This window comes from Pipistrellus kuhlii, unplaced genomic scaffold (genome assembly GCF_014108245.1).
Source record: "Pipistrellus kuhlii isolate mPipKuh1 unplaced genomic scaffold, mPipKuh1.p scaffold_m20_p_3, whole genome shotgun sequence".
Classification (NCBI taxonomy): Eukaryota; Metazoa; Chordata; class Mammalia; order Chiroptera; family Vespertilionidae; genus Pipistrellus; species Pipistrellus kuhlii.
Genome location: NW_023425529.1, coordinates 32065369 through 32085275, shown reverse-complemented (window position 1 = coordinate 32085275; position 19907 = coordinate 32065369). Strand labels below are relative to the sequence as shown.

The 19907-nt window shown below is 38.2% G+C and overlaps 1 protein-coding gene and 1 long non-coding RNA gene across 2 annotated transcripts in view; one reads left to right on the top strand and one right to left on the bottom strand.

Moving 5' to 3' along the window:
* LOC123653169 overlaps positions 1-4488 on the bottom strand; it is a 15197-nt gene extending 10709 nt beyond the window's left edge. The window contains exon 1 of the long non-coding RNA XR_006742814.1: positions 4360-4488. This is a non-coding gene — a long non-coding RNA (uncharacterized LOC123653169). The remainder of the gene's footprint in view (positions 1-4359) is intronic.
* SINHCAF (SIN3-HDAC complex associated factor) lies at positions 4376-19907 on the top strand. The gene is made up of 5 exons (XM_036456708.2): positions 4376-4507; positions 6099-6198; positions 8142-8268; positions 16266-16416; positions 19703-19907. The coding sequence occupies exons 1-5, from the start codon at positions 4380-4382 to the stop codon at positions 19860-19862; spliced, it is 666 nt and encodes a 221-aa protein (XP_036312601.1). The 5' UTR covers positions 4376-4379; the 3' UTR covers positions 19863-19907.

The window sequence follows — 19907 nt, the reverse complement described above, 5'->3', positions numbered from 1 at the left end:
GAAGATTCCTTTTCTTTCCCACTTATGTTGTATTATACTCAGTAAACTCACCTTATGACATTGACCCTGATCTTTGGCTTCATAACCTCATTAGATTAATTTCAAATTGTCTCTTTTGTATCTGTGATATACAAGTGGTCTCTACACCTTCTCCTGTCTCAACACTAAGGTTACATTCCCCATCATTTCATTGAGTTGGTCATTAGATGTTTATGAAATTACAGCTTTAAAGTGGAAGAAATCTCAACAAATCAATCAAAACAAATGTTTCCAATTAATTATTACATTTTAAAAATTCACTTTTAGTTGTCAATATAATAAGGTGTTTTCTGATTTGGCTATTAAATGTAATCTTTTTAACTTTGGGAGATTGAACTAAATTGGACAGAACAGCAATTTTAGTGTGGCTGAACTGTTATAGTATAGTAAAATTCTGTGGCTCTCTGGATGACAGTAGCCCCCTCAAAAAATTAATAATAATGTCAATGAAAGTTCTTCAAAAAACATGATGTGTTATACAAATCAGCTTTTCAAAGAAGTTGAGTATCTACTGAACGCACTATTCTAGATGCTGAGTTTACAAAGATGAATAAAGACAGAATTCTTAGCTTGGCCTATTTCCATTTTAAACACAAGCTTATTGAGAAATAATTCACATATCATAACATAAAATTTACTCTAAAATAGTACAATTCAGTGGCTTTTAGTATGTTTACAGAGTTTTGCACTCATCATCACTATCTGAATGTTACAAGACAAATGACAGTTTTTAATCAGCATTTTAAAGACTTTCTTCATTTTTGGCCTTATCTTAAAGCTTAATTTTCTTCTGCTTTCCCTAAGCACACACATAAGGGTGAGATTGTATGGGGTCCACTCTCATGTGTAACTGTTCATTAATTAGGAAACAGAGGGTGTTAGCTTCCTTCTATTATATTAAAACATAGTGCTGAGTGATATGATGCTGTGAGAAAGATACAAAAGTTATGAGTAGTTTAATAGCTGAAAGTACCATTTGAACAAATAAAACGGATTGTTCTGGAGGAATCATTTAATATTGCATAAATGCAGGACTAGGAAAAAAGTATTCTAAAGAACTATAGGTTCGTTGAAATAACAAACATCCCAAGTTTACAATCAACTTCTACCACAGTCATATCTCTATCTCTCTCTCTCTTCCTCCTTCCCTCTTTCTTCCCTCCCTCCTTTTCTTCTCTCTCTCTCTCTCTGTATCTATCTATCTATCTATCTATCTATCTATCTATCTATCTATCTATCTATCTATGTGCATACATAAACAGACACAAAACAAAGTAACTTGGTTTCAGAGCCATTTTGTGTGCTTGGTTTCCTTCCACAGATCAGGTAGGTGTTTGTTTTTGTTTGTTTGTTTGTTTAATTTTTTTTAAAAAGCTTTAGTGCATCTATAGATTTTGTGAAAAAAATTTCAGTTAATCTCTGGGCTCCCTAAAACTCAGAGTGGTTGGTTAAAGCCAACCATTACTCAATGGGGTTGCTGTAAACAAAGCCCGAAGTGAAACCCCTGTGTATTCGCTGCAGATTCCCAGGTGCCTTTCAAGTACTGAAACAAGCTCAGAAAAGTTTTAAGGGGTTTATTCAATAATTGTCCTTTAAAAGGTTCTTGCACTACTTCCTTGTCTGTTGTATTAGGACACGTGTTTCTGGCACTTTTACTGAATGTAGCACTTCCTAGAAGAGGGTGAACCCTAGGATTTAGATCCCCCTGCGATGTTTAGACAGAAGCATTTTTGTCAGTGAAAACATAAGGTCACAGAGCTGCAGAAAGGTTGGCCCATCAGAAGACATCCAGCTATTTTATGTTCCCGGATGCCTTAAGAAAAAGACTCTTCAAACTGAAGAATGAAATACCTTGCGGGGGGGGGGGGGGGGGGGACGACGACACTGTTGGGCACATTGTGTGGAGACCGCCCTGCCAAAAGGAATCATCGGAAATGAACACACCGATGCCCTCACCAGAGCGGCTGATGAAAAGGAAACCTCAGTGTTTCCTCGGTGTAGAAGGCTGGAGCCCCTGCATTCCTTCACAGCCTGTCAGCCTGATGACTGGCTGCGTGGTCACATCCCGCCTGGGTGAAGGTAGCTCATGCATTGGAGATGATCGGGAGGCGGCGCAGTTTCTGATGGCTTGTTTATTTGTGGGAGGACGGGGGATTGTGAGGGTAGAGATATAGGAATCTGCCTTTTGTAATAGTAGGATTTGGTCTGTGTGTTCATGGAATGAACTGGCCTTTCTGCTGGACTTCCTTTGTCCTTGCTGAGAAGGGAGGCTGAAGTTTCCCAGGGCTATTGATGGAGCTGGCAACCGTAAGAGGAACTTGTGGACTTTTGACCTTCGTGGTGGTCATAGGGAGGGTTCGGGGACTTTGGGAGCCCAAGGTTGGTGTGAGGATCAGACAGTTGTGTTTCATTTTTTTTAATTTTTTTTTTGCTGCAAAACAGGAATAGGTAAGTTAAAGCAATAACTTACACTTTCTTAGACCTTTTTTTTAAAAAAACATTTCTATGATCCTGTGTCATTTGACATTGTTTTTTTCCCCCCCCAAAGCAATGATTTTCTCCAGGAGGGCATTTTGTTTTCATTTATCATGAAGCCTGGTTGTTAGTTTGATAGCTGCCTTATTTCACAGGCCTCACTACACTGTTTTCCTGCTGTGTATAGAGCACCTTCCTCACCCCCCCCCCCCTTCTAAAAACCAATAAAATTCCACAGTATTTCATTTAACAGCTATTTATTATCAGCCAGGAATATTTTGTTTTCTTGTTTTAACGATTCTTAAATTGAAGTAACTATTTAGACTTAATGAAATGAATCAGGGGCCTTCTGCCCCATCGCATCTCCCTTCTCTCCCTCACCAACAAAAACATTAATGAACTTTTGGTGAACAGAAGTCTCCGCTTAAAAGGAAAGCTCCAGTGTTTAGCTGATGGATTGCTAATAAAATATTTTCTTAGCCTCTGTCTGTATTTCAGAACCCCTCAATTTCATGCACACACAAACAAAATGCCTGGATATTTGGTTATTTCTCTGAATCACTTCCTTAAATATTTGCTCTGGTATAGTAACCGGGATTGGAATGGAATGGGGTCAGGCAAGAGAATATTCAAAGACAAATATTGAAGTTTTTGTTTTACACGTATATTTTTAAAAGAACTTTACAAAGGAGGATGGTGTTCTGTGGTTACAAGTCCCAAAACTATGGTCACAAATCTAATTAGTATTAATAATCTATTTAACTGATACTTTCTGTGATGCTTTTGTGATAATTTTAATTGGTCTCTTACACACACCCACACCCTCTGGACTTGTCCCTTGAGGTTTAGTTCCTAGATTCATTGCCTTTTCATCACCTCTTTTTGTCCAGATGTTCTGGTAAAGCTGGCCCTTGGTTTGGATATTTTAAATTACTTCTAATGTACACATATAAATTACTTCTAGTCTGCTACATTTTTGCTGCATCTAGCCCTAGAGCTATTCCTTCCTTCCTTGCTTGACGTGAAAATTTTTGGATCATCGGAATCTCAGTTTGCATGACTCTACATTTCCTGAACACCTTCCCATCCTCACTATTACTGTGCTCAGGCACAGAGCCTGGTAAAAGCTCCTAAAACCGCTGTAACAACTGAGAGGCAGACCAATGAGCTTATTCTTAACTCATCTTCATGATTTATGAAATCATTGCTCTTACAGCCTAACTGGATTTTTGTGAATTTTACATCCTCCTTTCTGTAGTTTCAATTCAGGGCCAACTTGCCTGTTTAGGACTTCCCATTTGTCACAGAAGAAATCCCCTGTCGTGTCCCATAGCGCAGAAGTTGTGTGCGTTGATGCATGACTTGTGTGCTTAGTATCAAACAATTAGTGGTCATGGCAAATGCTCACAACTTCCCCAGAGGGGAATCACACGAAGGCAGAGGTGCAGCATAAAGGGTGGTGCCTCAGCTTAAATGTGAAGGCACACCCTTCATTGCGGCTGACTCCATCGTTTTATAGGATTGTGGACAGAGTTGTATTTTCTACTTAAAACTCGATTTTTTTTTTAATGCCTCCTATCCCCTATTTTTAGAATGAGGGTTTGCCAGAAAGGTAGGAGGAGGAGATGGTAGAGGCCTTGTTAAATAGCTGAGCTGTTCTGGGTGTTTTACACCCTTGTCATGCCAGTGGAGGGAGATGCGAGAGGTCTTCCGCGGAGCCCTGCTCTCCGGCTCGGCTGTGTAATACCAAGTGCCGGGGGTGGGGTGGAGCAGAGAGCGCTCTCTCCTTTAGTGGTTTCTTGTTAATAGCCCTCCACCAAGCTGAGTCAATTCCCTTGGCTTTACAGACTTGCCTAGAAGAAAAGATGTTTGGTTTTCACAAGCCAAAGATGTACCGAAGTATAGAAGGCTGCTGTATTTGCAGAGCGAAGTCCTCCAGTTCTCGATTCACAGACAGTAAACGCTATGAGAAGGATTTCCAGAGCTGCTTTGGGTAAGATCATCTGATGTTTGTATCATCCTTAGCGTGAAATAGGTCACAGCACACAGAAATATTTCCCAGCAAGGCGATTGGAGCAATGTGGCTAACATTTAAAATCACTTATGTTCTCATCTAGGCTGTTTGAAGGCCCTTGCTCTTAAAACCAATCTAACATACTGACAGCCTACCTTTTTTTCAGATTATGAGGAACTACTGAATAGTTGGAATCCACTTCAAAGTTGTAACCAAACAAACCCTTTCTATTCATTAATTTCAGTATGTATAAAGAGATTTTAAAAATTACCCTTATTTTCTCTTATAATAGCTATCCTCCCGTAGTTTTCTGTCATTTATATTGTTTTTCTAAATTATAGGAATGTATTTTAACCTAACCTGCTGAAGATAGTAATAAGACTTAATGTTCTGCCCTGAAACCTGTCAGGGTATGTTAGCATTTTGATATAAATTTTCTTCATTATCTTTTGACAATAATCCACTGCTTAATGAAGTGGAATTTACTTCCCAACAAACCCTTGGATGAAATAAAATACATAATATTAAACTAGTTCCCACGTTAGAAATTAATTTCATCACTTTGTTTTTCTTATCAAAACATTTGTTGATTATTATCAATCCTAGACTTTGTATTTATTTTCAGGGTTGTCAAAAAGAGTTCACTGACCTTACCTTTTTAAATTTCCTCCTAATGTCTTCATTTCCAATTGTGTACATAATAAATATTATCATTATTTTTCTTATGTGGACAAATGTAATAAATGGAAATTCCTCAGAGATATAACAACTTGGTGACCAGTTTCATAGATTTTTTTCTCCTTTAGCAGACATAATAACTTTAAAATTATAGTTCCTCTGGTTTTGTTAGTTGTGAAACTAGAATACCATCACACATTATTTTTTCCCTTTATTGTTTTTACTTTTTTTCCTTCCTTTAATTCTCTCCCAAGGACATGTTTTTATTGATTTTTGAGAGAGAGAGAGAGAGAGAGAGAGAAAGAGAGAGAGAAGAGAAGAGAAGAGAAGAGGAGAAGAGAGAAAGAGAAACATCTACTGGTTGCTTTCTGCACTCGCCCTGACCCACATGCAAACAGAAACGTAGGCACATGCCCTGCCTGGAATTCAGCCTGCAATCTGCTGGTGCATGGGACAGCGCTTCAACCAACTGAGCCACCCAGCCAGAGCCATCACACGTTATTTTAAAGTACGGCATTTTGTTGCTTACGAAGCATCTATACCTATTTCAAGAAAGATCAATTGGACAGTATTGTTTAAAACCCTGGTGACCAGGATCTCTTCTAGGTCTAAATTTTACTATTATTAAATTTTTAAAACATTATTTCGCAGCATATAAAAATTTGGTTTATTGGATCTGGAAGTTAATCATATTTTTTAAATATATGACAGAAACAGTGGAACTGGATCATCCCGGGCGATTAGAGATAGCATCTAGGAACAACTTCTTCTTCTTCTTCTTCTTCTTCTTCTTCTTCTTCTTCTTCTTTTTTTTTTTTTTTTTTAAGGAATGTACAGCTTGAATTCCTTAATGTAAAGGAGACCAATAAAGGCTTGGTTGTTTTCTTATCAGGTTGCATGAGACACGTTCAGGAGACATCTGTAATGCCTGTGTCCTGCTTGTGAAAAGATGGAAGAAGTTGCCAGCAGGATCCAAAAAAAACTGGAATCACGTTAGTGCATCTGTCATCTTTCTCAATTATACCTGTTAATATTGGTTTCCCCCTATGTAGGAAGTAATAATGTTCCTAGGATGGAAAAGTATGAAAAGAATAAAGAAAAACAGTTGCCACTTAGATAAAATTGTTTCACATTTTGTCCTGTTTGGGAGCACAATAGCTTGTGTGGCATTTCCCTAAGTGTATCCACTGCCCCCAGAAATTCACAATATACATTTCACATATTTTTAGGTTTAACCCAGAAATTCTTAGAGTTAATCAGACGAGCCTTTTTTTCAATCTCTCAGGATGACATTTATCCTAACTCCTGTTGGTACTAATGAGCCTGTAGGTTTTTAATCAGGCCTGGATTTATCACCTCCTGGTTGTGAATTTCAGGCAAGTTACATTTATTTGTAGAGCATAAAGATAGTAGCTGTCTCAGAGTGGTTGTGAGAACTGAATGAGACAAAGTATAACATAGTAATCACTCAATTGGATGAAAGCTGTTGTTACCCTCTATGTTTAAATCTAGTTGAGACCAAACTGGTGTATAAATGTGTTCTTCTGACCTTTCCACTTGGTAATTTCACTAGAATTCTTCATAAAATATATTTGATGACCAGAACAGCACTGGGACTTAACTTAATGCTTCTGTTTGCTAGCTTTCAGAAGATTTATGATATTTATACAACTTAATTTGTTTTTAAGCAGGCAGTCATTTATTTTTTACTTTTCCCCCCCATACTTGCTTTATACTAGTCTTTGGTGACTTATATTATTATGGTAGGTTTCTGAGGGTTGTTAACTTAGTTTAAAAAAAAAATGAGTTTTTCTTCAATGCCTCATCCAGAGGATATCCAAATGTTGATTTCGAAGGTGATGGCAACCTTTCATTATAAGGGTAGAAATCTGCAAGTAGTAAATATGGATGAGTGCATGAGAAATGGGACCATACTGGCTGAGCCATGTCCATGTCCATGCTAGATGGGAGAGAATGTGCCATTGCCGTCATATAAGTGCCCTCCGGTGAGGAGTGGGTGGTGAAGAGAGTTTACAGCACAGGTCTGAACACCTTGATTTGAGTCTTGTCCCCCTCCCACTCACCCTGCCCTTTTCACTAGCGTAGGTGAAGAAAGTAATTTAATTTCTCTTGTTTTCCTTCACTCTAAAATTGGAGTAACAAAAATATCCCCCTTACTGCTTTGTGGTAAAGGTGAAATCAAAAGTATATGAAAGCTTTTTATAAGCTACAAAGCATCCTATAGAAATGATAATTGTTAGATTTATTTTTTCTTAACCTACATGGGCCATTCTTACCATATATAAATCTATTTAAAGTCTTTGTCCAGCCGGGACCGGTTTGGCTCAGTGGATAGAGCGTCGGCCTGCAGACTGAAAGGTCCCGGGTTCGATTCCGGTCAAGGGCATGTGCCTTGGTTGCGGGCGCATCCCCAGTAGGGGGTGTGCAAGAGACAGCTGATTGATGACTCTCTCTCATCGATGTTTCTAACTCTCTATCCCTCTCTCTTCCTCTCTGTGAAAAATCAATAAAATATATTAAAATAAATAAATAAATAAATAAAGTCTTTGTCCAGCAGATTCCTACTATTACCTACTTAAAAAAAAATAAAACAACCCTCCCACTATATAAAATATTCTTTATTTTTCCTTGATATGCTGTAATTTTTGTTTATTTTAAAAATGTTACTTTTCAGTTACAGTTTTCATTCAATATAATTTTATATTAATTTCAGGTGTACAGCATAATGGTTAGAAGTAAATTATTTTTAAATTTCATGTAATGATAAAAAAAAGAAGATTCACACGGACTCTCAAACACTAATAGGAAACTGTGGTTCTGAAATTGGGCTCCTTCAAATAGGCATTTGTCTGAACCAAAGGAATACAGAGGTGTCATTTTAAAATGGTATTAAATACTCAGTGTTTTCTTCCAGGTGGTAGATGCAAGGGCAGGACCCAGTCTGAAGACTACACTGAAACCAAAGAAAGTGAAAACTCTATCTGGAAACAGGATAAAAAGCAACCAGATCAGCAAACTACAGAAGGAATTTAAACGTCACAGTAAGTTTGAAACTGAAACACAAGTACTCAAGAATAGTTGTTTTGCTTTTTAGTTTTGCCCAGAGGTGGCATATGCTATATAGGAATCTTTTTCTTTTTCTTTTTTCTTTTTTCTTTTATTTTATTTATTTATTTATTTATTTATTTATTTATTTATTTATTTATTTATTTTTTTTAAGAGTATTGGAAGGGGATTGTTGACTTGGTAGAGAGATCATTTCTATGGAATCTTGGAACACTGTCCTTGATTTTGATGTCATGAAAACTCTTTCAGAAACCAGCCACTTCTTCATATTGTACTGAGGCCACTTGGCTGTCTTGGCTGACATCTTAATTTTCTAGAAGATACATTTTTCAAGCTTGTTTACCTGATATTTTATGCATAAGGATATCGAGGCCTGAATATGTGCAGAAGGGCACATAAATAGTGGACGATCTGAGACTAAAGCCCAGGAAAGTAATAGTAGAAATCATAACTCACCTAATGCAGTGAGGTCAGCCTCGGTACTTTGGGATTTGGGTGTGTGTGTATTGTGTGGAGTGAGGGAAGGACAAAGGAATGACAAGTTAATACCCAGTTCATAAACTCGTATAGGAAGTCATTGTTGCATGTAGGGCACCTGTAGTGGTACTTCTGTATGTAGGAGTTTAGATTTAAGATTTTGAAAAGGAAATGCAGGGCATATAATGCTTTTATGTGCCGTTTGTATCACCGCCCCTAGCGGGGGAAGTCTGAGGCAGTGCTGTTAAATCAAACACATTGTGTGTTTCTGCAGTGAAATGGTATTCATATAGATGGAATAGATATTCACACAGTGTTCATGTAAGTGGAATCAATAAACTCTACTATAAATAGGCTAGTCAGATTTGACTCCTTAATTATAGTTTGGGCCAAGCCAGATAGAGTGACCACATGGGTTAGGAATACACTTTCCGTTTTCAAAGGTTTTTCAGAATTGTAGATATGGGTTGTGGGTCACTATTGGAGTTTTTAGGATTTAAAAAAAAAATCTATAGACAAACTATTGTCAATCAATGCTTGTTTTGAAACAATAGAAAAAGAGTTAAATCTTCTGATCCAGGTAGACTGAGAAAGGAATGACAGCTACCATCTCATGAGCACAATGGTTTACCTACCCAGCATGTCACGTAACATTGTTATCACCATGATTGCTGTTTTAGAGGTGAACATTGGAGTGGTAATTTAACCTTGACCCAGGTCACTTAGTAAGTGGTAGAGATGAATTTGACCTCCTGTTTGTCTAAAGCTCGTGCTCTTTCTGTACCATCCTGCTGTCTGGGGCACTATAACCAATATCCCAGAACTCCAAAGTCTTTCCGGATCTGCTGCTAACTTGGTGCTCTTGGGTAAATAGGTGTTACCAGTCCTTAGTTATTCTGATGGTTTACAGAGTTGGGCAAAATTTAGGTTTACAGATGTGAGATGCGGAACAGTTTATTCTTGTGTTAGTATTTATTAATTTTTTATTTCCTTTTTCCAATCTATAATAACATATATTAGGGTGCGATTAGAGAAGTCGGAAGAGGCTTCCTAGGGAAGGGCGACAATGGGCTTTGAAAAACACTGAAATTAGAAGTAAATCTTTCATTCACATGCATGTCCTGTCATCACCATCACTAGGCTATGTCAAAATGTCCTCTTGGAGTTTTCGTAAGAACAGGATAATAAATCTCTCTAAGGCAATACTCCAGAATAATTAAGATTAAGAAATTTAGGATCGGCTTTAAACACAAATTTAATTATGGTACCTAAGAGACTTATCCTTTGAAACTGGCACCAAGTTAGGGAAATCAACATTTATCCAATCATAAAAAAAAATTTTTTAACATCTATATTAAGAATTACATAGCTCTGGCCGGTGTGGCTCAGTTGGCTGGGAGTTGTCCTGTGCATTGAAGAGTTGCTGGTTTGATTCCTGGTCAGAGCACATGCCCAGGATGCTGCTTGGTGATCCCTTCTGGTGGGGGCCTTTATGGGGTGTCCTTTTCTCATACTGATGTTTCTCCCTCTCCCGCTCTCTCTAAAAATTAATTTAAAAACATATATTTGAGACCACAGGTTGGCATTGGCAATTGAATTCTAAAATAACCACTTAAAATTCTAAATGAACATCTCCAGTCTTTTCAGGAAGCATTTTGTTTCTTTATACTGGCACAGGTGACTTATCTAGTTATAATAATATTGTGGTAACTAAACACTACCTTGTCATTATGAAAAAACAACTATCAGACAAAGATCATAATGTAGTTCTGGAAGATTACACATTCTTTCACTAAAAACAGTATGTAACAGAACAGGGTACACTTTGAATGACAGTAACATGCAATGATTTGGTTATAGAAATGTGTATTTAGTTTCTGCTACATCAGAATTCTGTGTAGGTGTTCACAATTGGGAGCTAGAAGGATGAAAAGAGCAATTATTTCTTGCTTACATAGTAGAGATGCCTCAATATATAACGTATACGTATGTGTATGTTACCGCTGGACATTAAGATGGAATTTAGAAAAAATAAAGAAGACTGACCTATATAACTAAAGTATAAGGTTAGTCTTTTAAGTCTTTTGAGGACTACAAATTACAAAGTAAAAGCAGACTGCCACCTAGAAACCTGGTGAATACATTTTGCGTGTGCATGAAAACTTTATTAACGTGATACATTTAACAATTTCACCCATTCACAATGGTTTGTATCAGTAATAACGCTCTTTTTCATAAGGTTACTATACACCTTTATACAACATGTAATTCTTTCCAGAGGAACTGTTAAACACTAAATTCTTACCTCATAAAAATGGCACTTAAAAAAATTTATTTATTTATTTATTTATTTATTTATTTATTTATTTATTTATTTTTACAGAGAGGAAGAGAGAGGGATAGAGAGCTAGAAACATCGATGAGAGAGAAACATTGATCAGCTGCCTCTTGCACACCCCCTACTGGGGATGTGCCCACAGCCAATGTACATGCTCTTGACCAGAATCAAACCTGGGACCCTTCAGTCAGCAGACCGACGTTCTATCCACTGAGCCAAACCGGTTTCGGCGAAATGGCACCTTTGAAAGGGGCAATTTCCAGCTTTTGGTGGCCTTATTCTAAGCTATTTCTTTCTACAATCAAACCTTCAAAATTTTCACTTTATAGATGAAGGCTTTCCACCAGAAAGTATGGCACATTTTGTTTTCTACTGATTACATTTTATAGATGGGTAGCAGCAAGCAAGAAAAGACTAAAATTAAAAGGCAGGCATTAAAATAAATGAATCAGTTATATAGAAGAGACATTTGGCCCATGGCAGTTAACCAAAAAACAGGGGGCTGGGGGGACAACTAGCGTACGCTAATAGACAGATGTTTGAGTCATTAGTGAATATATTGAGTATGAAGCTGGTCCTATATGACCAAGTGGGAATATATCATTATCATTGCACTCCATTCTTTACGTCAAGTACTCTAAGCCAGTAGGAAATAAGAGCTATATTTAGTGCCCAAATTAGAACATGCTGGCACTTAACATTTTTAACAATTTGCTGGGTTTGGTATAGTCATTTTCTTTAGTCACGCTATTTTATAAAACCTTTCCTAGCCAAAACCGGTTTGGCTCAGTGGACAGAGCGTCAGCCTGCGGACTGAAAGGTCCAGGTTTGATTCCGGTCAAGGGCATGTACTTTGGTTGCTGGCACATCCCAGTAGGGGGTGTGCAAGAGGCAATTGATCAATGTTTCTATCCCTCTCCCTTCCTCTCTGTAAAAAAACTCAATAAAAAAAACCAAAACAAAACAAAACAAAAACACCCTTTCCTATTAATTTGAATGTATGACATATTTATTAAATGACAAGACTTTCCTAAGGTACTGTTGAAAATGGTATGAAAAGAATACCCATCTGTTTTGCCTGGGAAGATAGAAAATGCAGTTTTTCAGCAGGAAAAAAGCTCACCTGTCTTCTTCCCACCCCCTTTGCCACATACAATTTCCCAAACACCTCACTTCCCAGCTTGTTCTTTATGCCTCATTGAAGAATGAAAACCAGAGAGCCAATAATCAAGCTCCTAGACATGTGGGGTTAAAATGGAAGAAAATATTAACATGGAAGCAGTGGTTCAGATATTAAAAATTCATGTTAATTCAGTTACTGTGTATGGGATTTTCATTGCTGAGGAGGGCTTTGGGCATACCAAATTATCACGCAAATAACTGCTTTTTGGGACCTCGGATATTTTTACAGTTTAATATTGTATTATTTTCCATAAGAACAACTGTAGACCTCATTTTGCCCTACTCTGTATTTAATCTTTGACTAAAATATTTTAGTACCTTTCTAGTACTAAAAGTACTAGAAAGTATGTAGGCTTTAATTAAAAGTACTATTAAGTATGTAGGCTTTAATTACAAAAATTCCCTTCTTCACCAGCTATCTCCAAGAGGAAAAAAAAAAAAACACTAACTTTAACTCTACCCTCCATTCTCACTAGATGTTTTTGTTTGCTTGTTTAAAAATCTCTCCACTTACTTTTTAAAAAATCTTTATTGTTGAACGTATTAAAGATGTCTCCCGCTCCTCCCAATTGATCCCTTCTAACCTCCTCCCACCATCAGTAGATGTTTTAATAAACATTTGTGAAATAGTAATTTTATTATACCACTTGACAGTGGTTAGAGAAATTGATTTGTATTCATACATATATTCTTAGTTCCTTTGTTTAATTATAGAGAAAGTGATATGTGACTAACTTTTGCCTTACTTAGAGAATATGTGCAGTTATTTTTAGATTGGGGCTGGAAACTGGAAAATAAATCCCTGTGAATAGGAAAGGTGTGTGGGTTTTGGAGGTTCAGACGCAAACAGTGTTTCCCAGGTGCATTGTGAATTGCTAGCTCCTGTATGCAGCATACTAAGCAGTGGTGACATATCTGAGTTTTTTTTGTACATCACCCTCATGGTTTCCTTGCCTCAGGCTCTATAGTTGCTTCCGTGCATCCTGCCTGTACCTGACGTGTGTGCCTCTTCCTGAGACATTCTTTCCAAAGGCAGTGGACCTGAGGCTGGAAACTCTGGATTTGAGTTATAGTTCTTAACACCTATAAATATGTGACCTCGGTGTCACTTACCATTGATTTAACCACAGTTTCCTGATTTGAGAAAAAAGGATAATGAAGAAGGGTTTTTAAAAATGCAACAAAATCCTTTCTATAATAAATGTTAGCTATTTTTTTGTCATCCTTCTTTCTAAAATCTGCAGTGATTTCTGGTTGCTTCAGAATACAGTTGAACATCCCTAGCAAGTCCTTGAAGGACAGAAGAATGTTTGGACTGAGTAGATGCCTGCCTGCGCACAGGGTGTTCTGCTCCCACAGTTTTGCTCAGTGCACCTGCCTACGCCATGCCATGCTATCCCATTACTCCTTTGTGCCTTCCAAACCCTATATAAAAATTTTTAAAAATTGAAGTTCTTTGAAGATTCTCTAGACCTACATTCTAGAAGAGAGATTTTTTTTTACAAAACGTGTTTGTATATAATTAAGTTCTATCCTACTGTCACAAGTATTAGAGTGTAAACCATAATGAAATTGCCATTTTTGTAGGTGGAAAATGGTCAAATAAATATACTTTCAAATGGTTCATAAATACTAAGCTCTTCCTAGTATAGTGAGTTTTCTTTTTTGTATTTTTATTTAAATATATCTTTTTACTGATTGCAGAGACGAAGAGGGAGATCAATGATAAGAGAGAGAATCATTAATCGGCTGCCTCCTGCATGCCCCACACTGGGGATCAAGCCTGCAACCTGGGCATATGCCTTGACCAGGAATGGAACTGTGACCTCTTGATTCCTAGGTCGATGCTTAACCACTGAACCACACTGGCTAGGCAGGATTTTTAAAAAATCTTTATTATTGAAACTATTAAAGATGTCTCCCGGACATATTTATTTATTTTTTTCATATGAAGTGAGGATTTTTTTTTTCTTCTTATGAAGTTAAACTATTCACATATTAGAAGTGAATGAGCATAGTAGAGCACCGATGGTACTTTCTTTGTTTTAGTTACCTAACTTTATGTAAACTTTGTTAATACAAAACACTTTTAAGCTCTATTTGAAAACTTTTTACTTAATTTATATCTGATGAATTTGCCTTTATTACTTATTAAATCAGGATCTATTGTAACGTCATTTTTCTGTGTCTTTAGTTTTCAGAAGGCTAATTATGTGTCTTGGCTTTGATTTCTTTGGGTATATCCTGTTTAGGGTGTGTTCAACTTCTGGAACCTATAGGTTTATGTCTGTTGCCAAGTTTGGCAAGTTTTCAGCCATTATATTTCTTTGAATATTTTTTCACCTCCGCCCTCTTTCTCCTTCCTCCCAGGACTGCACTGACATGAATGTTGGCTTTTTTGTTAGAGTCCCACAGGTCTCTCAGGCTCTGTGCGTTTGTTTTCTCTGTGTTGTTCAGGATGGGCAATTCCTGTTGTTTGTTCTTCCAGTTCACTGATTGTTTTCTCTGTCCTCTACGTTCTGCTGTTGAGCCCATCCAATTAGCTTTTTATTTCATTTATTGAACTTTTTCCCCCCCTCAAATTTCAGTTCCACTTGGTTTTTCTTTATAGCGTCATCTTCTGAGACCTGGTATTTTCTGAGGCTCTGTTTTCATTTGTTTCAAGCGTGTTCCTAATGGTTTGTGGAAGCATTTTTGTCATGATTTACTTTAAAATTCTCATCGGATAATTTTGTCATCTCTGTCATTTTGGTGTTAACGTCTACCTGCCTTTTCATTCAGTTTGAGATCTTCCAGGAAATGGATATTATGTGATTTTTGATAGAAGCCTGGAATTTAAGAATTATGTTTTGAGATTGGATCTTATTGAAAACATTCTGTTTTAACTGACTTTTTTTTTTTTTTTTTTTTTTTTAAATACTCCTCCAGCAGGGGATGTGGGGGAGGGATGCCACCTTGGTACTGTGGTGTTACAAGTTCTCCACTCCGCCTCCATTGACATTTGAGGTGGCAGCTCCCCATTGCAGCTAGGTGGCGGGGAGCTGAGGCTCCCACGGGGGGAGGACCGTGTTTCTGGTGGGCCACAGCGAAAGTCCTGACTCTTCCATAGGCTTCCTCTGGTACCCCCGGGCGGAGATGTTGGGCTGCCTCGTGCCGGTCTCCGAGGATGGAAACCCAGGCTTCCCGTGTGGCCTTGGCCGAGGCGGGAGGGGGTGAGCCCGTTTCTTCTGTGGTGTGCCAGGAGCAGAGCAGTTATTATCTAACTGAAGTTTCCTGCCTGCTAGACTTTCCCTTCCCTGGCCTTCTGGTTATAGCGAGAGCAGGCTTTTGTTGGCTTTAAAAAAAAAAAAAAGAAGTTGTCTGCATCCATAGGTATTTCTTGGTTGGCTATTTATGAGGCAACAAGAAAGCTCATAAAAAAAACTAGGGAATTTGCTTTCGTGACCTTCCTTGGGTCTCAAGCTTTTCTAGCTGTTGCCAACTTCCAGAGTCTTCAAGTTCGTTTTTTTTATGTAATGTTCAGGGCTTTCAGTTGTGCTGATTAAAACTGGAGGAACAGCCGAAACCAGTTTGGCTCAGTGGATAGAGCGTCAGTCTGCGGACTGAAAGGTCCCAGGTTCGATTCCGGTGAGGGGCATGTACATTGGTCGCGGGCACATTCCCGGCAGGGGGTGTGCAGGAGGCAGCTGGTCGATGTTTCTCTCTCATCGACATTTCTAGCTCTCTATCCCTCTTCCTTCCTCTCTGGAAAATCAATAAAATATATTTAAAAAATAAAATAAAACTGGGGGAACAGGGCAAAGTATGTCTACGCTTTCCTTCCTGGGAACTACGTTCTCCTGTTCTTCCAGAAACCCCTCAGCAGAAATATCTTCAAGTATCAATAGTGATTAGAAAAATAAATTCTTTTGTTGTTGTTGAGGTTTAGTTGCAATCGCATATAATGAAAAGATATTTGTTTTCCCTTTGTTGCAGATTCTGATGCTCACAGTACCACCTCAAGTGCCTCCCCCGCTCAGTCTCCTTGTTACAGTAACCAGTCAGATGACGGCTCAGATACAGAGGTGGCTTCGGGCTCTAGCAGAACGCCGGTTTTTTCCTTTTTAGATCTCACATACTGGAAAAGGTAAATGCGATAGAAAATATCTCTCTAACCAACAAGTTACCTTCTTAATTACAGGGAACGGATTCTCTCTTCCTTAGCAATCAAATGACATTCAGCAAATGGCTGTTAGCACACATGCTTGGAGGTGGATTAAGCAATAATTGAGCTAAGGGTTGGGGTTTTGTGTGTTTTTTCCTATTTAAAATGACTTTTAAAAAATATATATATTTTATTAAGTTTTTACACAGAGGAAAGAAGAGTTAGAAACATCGATGAGAAAGAATCACCGATCAGCTGCCTCTTGCACACCCTCTACTGGGGATGTGCCCGCAACTAAGGTACATGCCCTTGACCGGAATTGAACTTGGGACCGTTCAGACCATAGGCCGATGCTCTATTCACTGAGCCAAATCGGTTTTGGCTAAAATGACTTAAAATGAAAATCATGTTAGGGAATCTAAATTTTCCCTGTAATGGAGTAGACTTAGGTATTCACTCTGACCAACTCATTCACTGGAAAAAGTAAAAGGGCTTGAAATACATATTTTTAAATTCTTTTAAAAATGGCATTGATAAGTGGGCAAGTTAATTAGGAATAAAAAGGTCACTATTAAGTAAATGTGGGACTCCTAAGTCAGGAAGATGATAGGTTAGAAAAGAGAAAAATATTCAAAGAGAAAGTGGTTAAGGATTTTCTAGTTCACAGATTCGGGAAGACTAACAAGTTAAAAGCAATTGTCTTATAAGTAAAGAAAATTTACCCATAGACACACCATAGTGAAACTACAGAACACGAAAGACAAAACAGACCTTTAAGCAGAGAGAAAACAGATATTACTTTCAGGCGAACAACAGACACGAAGCTGAGCTCTCCTAGTGAATGAAGGAAGCCGGGAAACAACAGGTTATTTTCTTCGGGGGCCCAAGAGTTAAAGACTCTCAAACTAGAATTGTATACACGTATCAAAAATATCTTTGTAAATAAGGGCTTAAGGCTTTCTGAGTAGGAAAAAGATGGAGAGTGGATGCCGGGTTGACCCTCAGTAAGGAACATTCTGCAGCAGAGCAGGCAGGATAAAGAGACCCCGTATCGAAATTCTGAGAAAGAAAATGAAAGATAGCAAATAGCCCTGGCTCGGCAGGTCAGTTGGTGAGGGCCTTGTCCTAGTATATCAAGGTTACAGGTTTGATTCCTGGTCAGAGCACATACGAGAAACAACCAATGAATGCATAAACAGTGGAACAGCAGCCCCGGCCAGCGTGGCTCCGTTTAAAGCAGCAGCCTTTGTATCACAGATTCGATTCTCTGGCATTTCTTTTTCTTTCTTTTTTTCTTTTCTTTTAAAAAAAAAATATATATATATATTTTATTGATTTTTTTACAGAGAGGAAGAGAGAGGGAGAGTTAGAAACATCAATGAGAGGGAATCATCGATCAGCTGCCTCTTGCACACCCCCAACTGGGATGTGCCCGCAACCAAGGTACATGCCCTTGACGGGAATCGAATCCGGGACCTTTCAGTCCGCAGGCCAACTCTCTATCCACTGAGCCAAACCGGTTTCAGCAGATTCTCCGGTATTTCTGATCCTGGCCCCTCTCTCCCAGTCCGGGTGTGTGGGCTCCCCAACCAGTTGATATGTCTCTGTCTCATTATGTTTCTCTCTTTCTCTCCTCCTCCTCCCTCCCTTCCACTCCCAAAAAACCAATAGGAAAAATATACTTCTTGGGTGAGGATTAAAAAAAAAAAGTGGAACAAAAATTGATGTTTTCTTTTTCTTCTCTCTCCCTTCCTCTCTTAAAAAAAGAAAAAAAGAAAAAAAAAGGAAGTAGCAGATACTTAGGTAAATTTAAATAAATGCTGATTACTTAAAATGACAATACTTGTGGGATAAAGAAAAAGAATGACACGACAGTAATATATATAAGTCATGGTAACAGAAGTGATAGCAGAAGTTAAAGTGTAATAATTTGTCCTTTGCATTGCTGAGAATAAACACAGTGAATAACTTTAGAACGTGAATAATTAAATATGTAACCACTAAAAAATTAATAAAAATAAGTACAAAATGTCGAAGCAGAAGGGAAGGACAGAGAACTTAATGATTGCAAAACAAAAGTAGAAAACCTACATATAGTTGTAAATTAAAAAACCATGGTTTCAAGAAGAAAGTATAATATAAAATAGAAAATCTTCATAACTAAAAAATAAATGAAAAATCAAAATAGGTAGTATGACATTAAAGAGATAAAAAGTGCGCCCTACCTGGTTTGGCTCTGGATAGATCCTTGGCCTGTGGACTGAAGGGCCCAGGTGCGATCCCTGGTGAAGGGCACATGTCTGGGTTGCAGGCTCCATCCCCCAAAGGGGGCATGCAGGAGGCAGCCGGTCAGTGATTATCTCTCATCGTTGATGTTTCTATCTCTCTTTTTCTTTTCCTCTCTGAAATTAATGAAAATATATTTTTTTAAAAAGGAGGTAAAAAGAGGAAAAGTTATCTTCCTAATGCTTTTTATAAATGAAAGACTAAAAGCAAATGAAGTGACATATATCCAATTTAAAGGTTAATGAAACCCAATATTGAGGAGGAAAGAATGAGGTAGGGTAGGAAGGGATAAGAGACAGGCAAACTGGGGGACTTCACAGGAAGTGATAATTTTTTTTCACTATAGTATGTGAGCTTTGGGTGTTTTGTGTTCTCATTTTTTGAGTGCCATTATATATATTTTATATTTAAATATAATAGAACTACCAGCTGTGTCAGCCTGATTTATGGTGGCTATTTTTCTTTAAGAGTTGGTAACTTTTGGAGGAAACAGTTTACAAGTTTGGGAGCAGCCTTTGAAACTGACTGCTGTCTCCCAGAATGCTTTCTTTCCCCTTAATATCTGGTAAGATTCCAGTGTGGTCTGAATGGGACCTGGGTACTTCCCATTACCTAGCCAGTGGGTTTCTCTAGGAGTGTCTACCCCCGCCCCCCTTTTAAATATATTTTTATTGATTTCAGAGAGGAAGGGAGAGGGAGAGAGAGATAGAAACATAAATGATGAGGAGAATCATTGATCGGCTGCTTCCTGCACGCCCCACATTGGGCATAGGTCCTGATAGGGGAATCAAACTGACCTCCTGGTTCATAGGTCGACACTCAACCACTGAACCACACTGGCCGGCTGTAGGAGCCCTTCTTTTGGAATGAGGAAATAGATCCTTTGGATCATGTTTACTAGCTATTCTGATGATTTTTTTTTTTTTTTTGTATCCCTATTCTTCTGCCTTATAATATTTTGTTCTCTCCATTTTTCTTTTAGACAGAAAATATGTTGTGGGATCATCTATAAAGGCCGTTTTGGGGAAGTCCTCATCGACACGCACCTCTTCAAGCCCTGCTGCAGCAACAAGAAGGCGGCGGTGGCGAAGCCGGAGGAGGCTGGCCCAGAGCCTCTGCCCATCGCCGCCCAGGAGTGGTGACTGAGGTGCATGTAGAAGGGGAACAGGAAACGATTGAAATTTTAG

Bases quoted from the DNA above. Each gene is read 5' to 3' on its own strand.
- SINHCAF (XM_036456708.2), top strand. From the start codon at position 4,380: ATGTTTGGTTTTCACAAGCCAAAGATGTACCGAAGTATAGAAGGCTGC. The intron at 6,199-8,141 runs GTTAGTGCATCT...GTTTTCTTCCAG, and splicing joins CCAAAAAAAACTGGAATCAC to GTGGTAGATGCAAGGGCAGG. The intron at 16,417-19,702 runs GTAAATGCGATA...TTTTTCTTTTAG, and splicing joins GATCTCACATACTGGAAAAG to ACAGAAAATATGTTGTGGGA.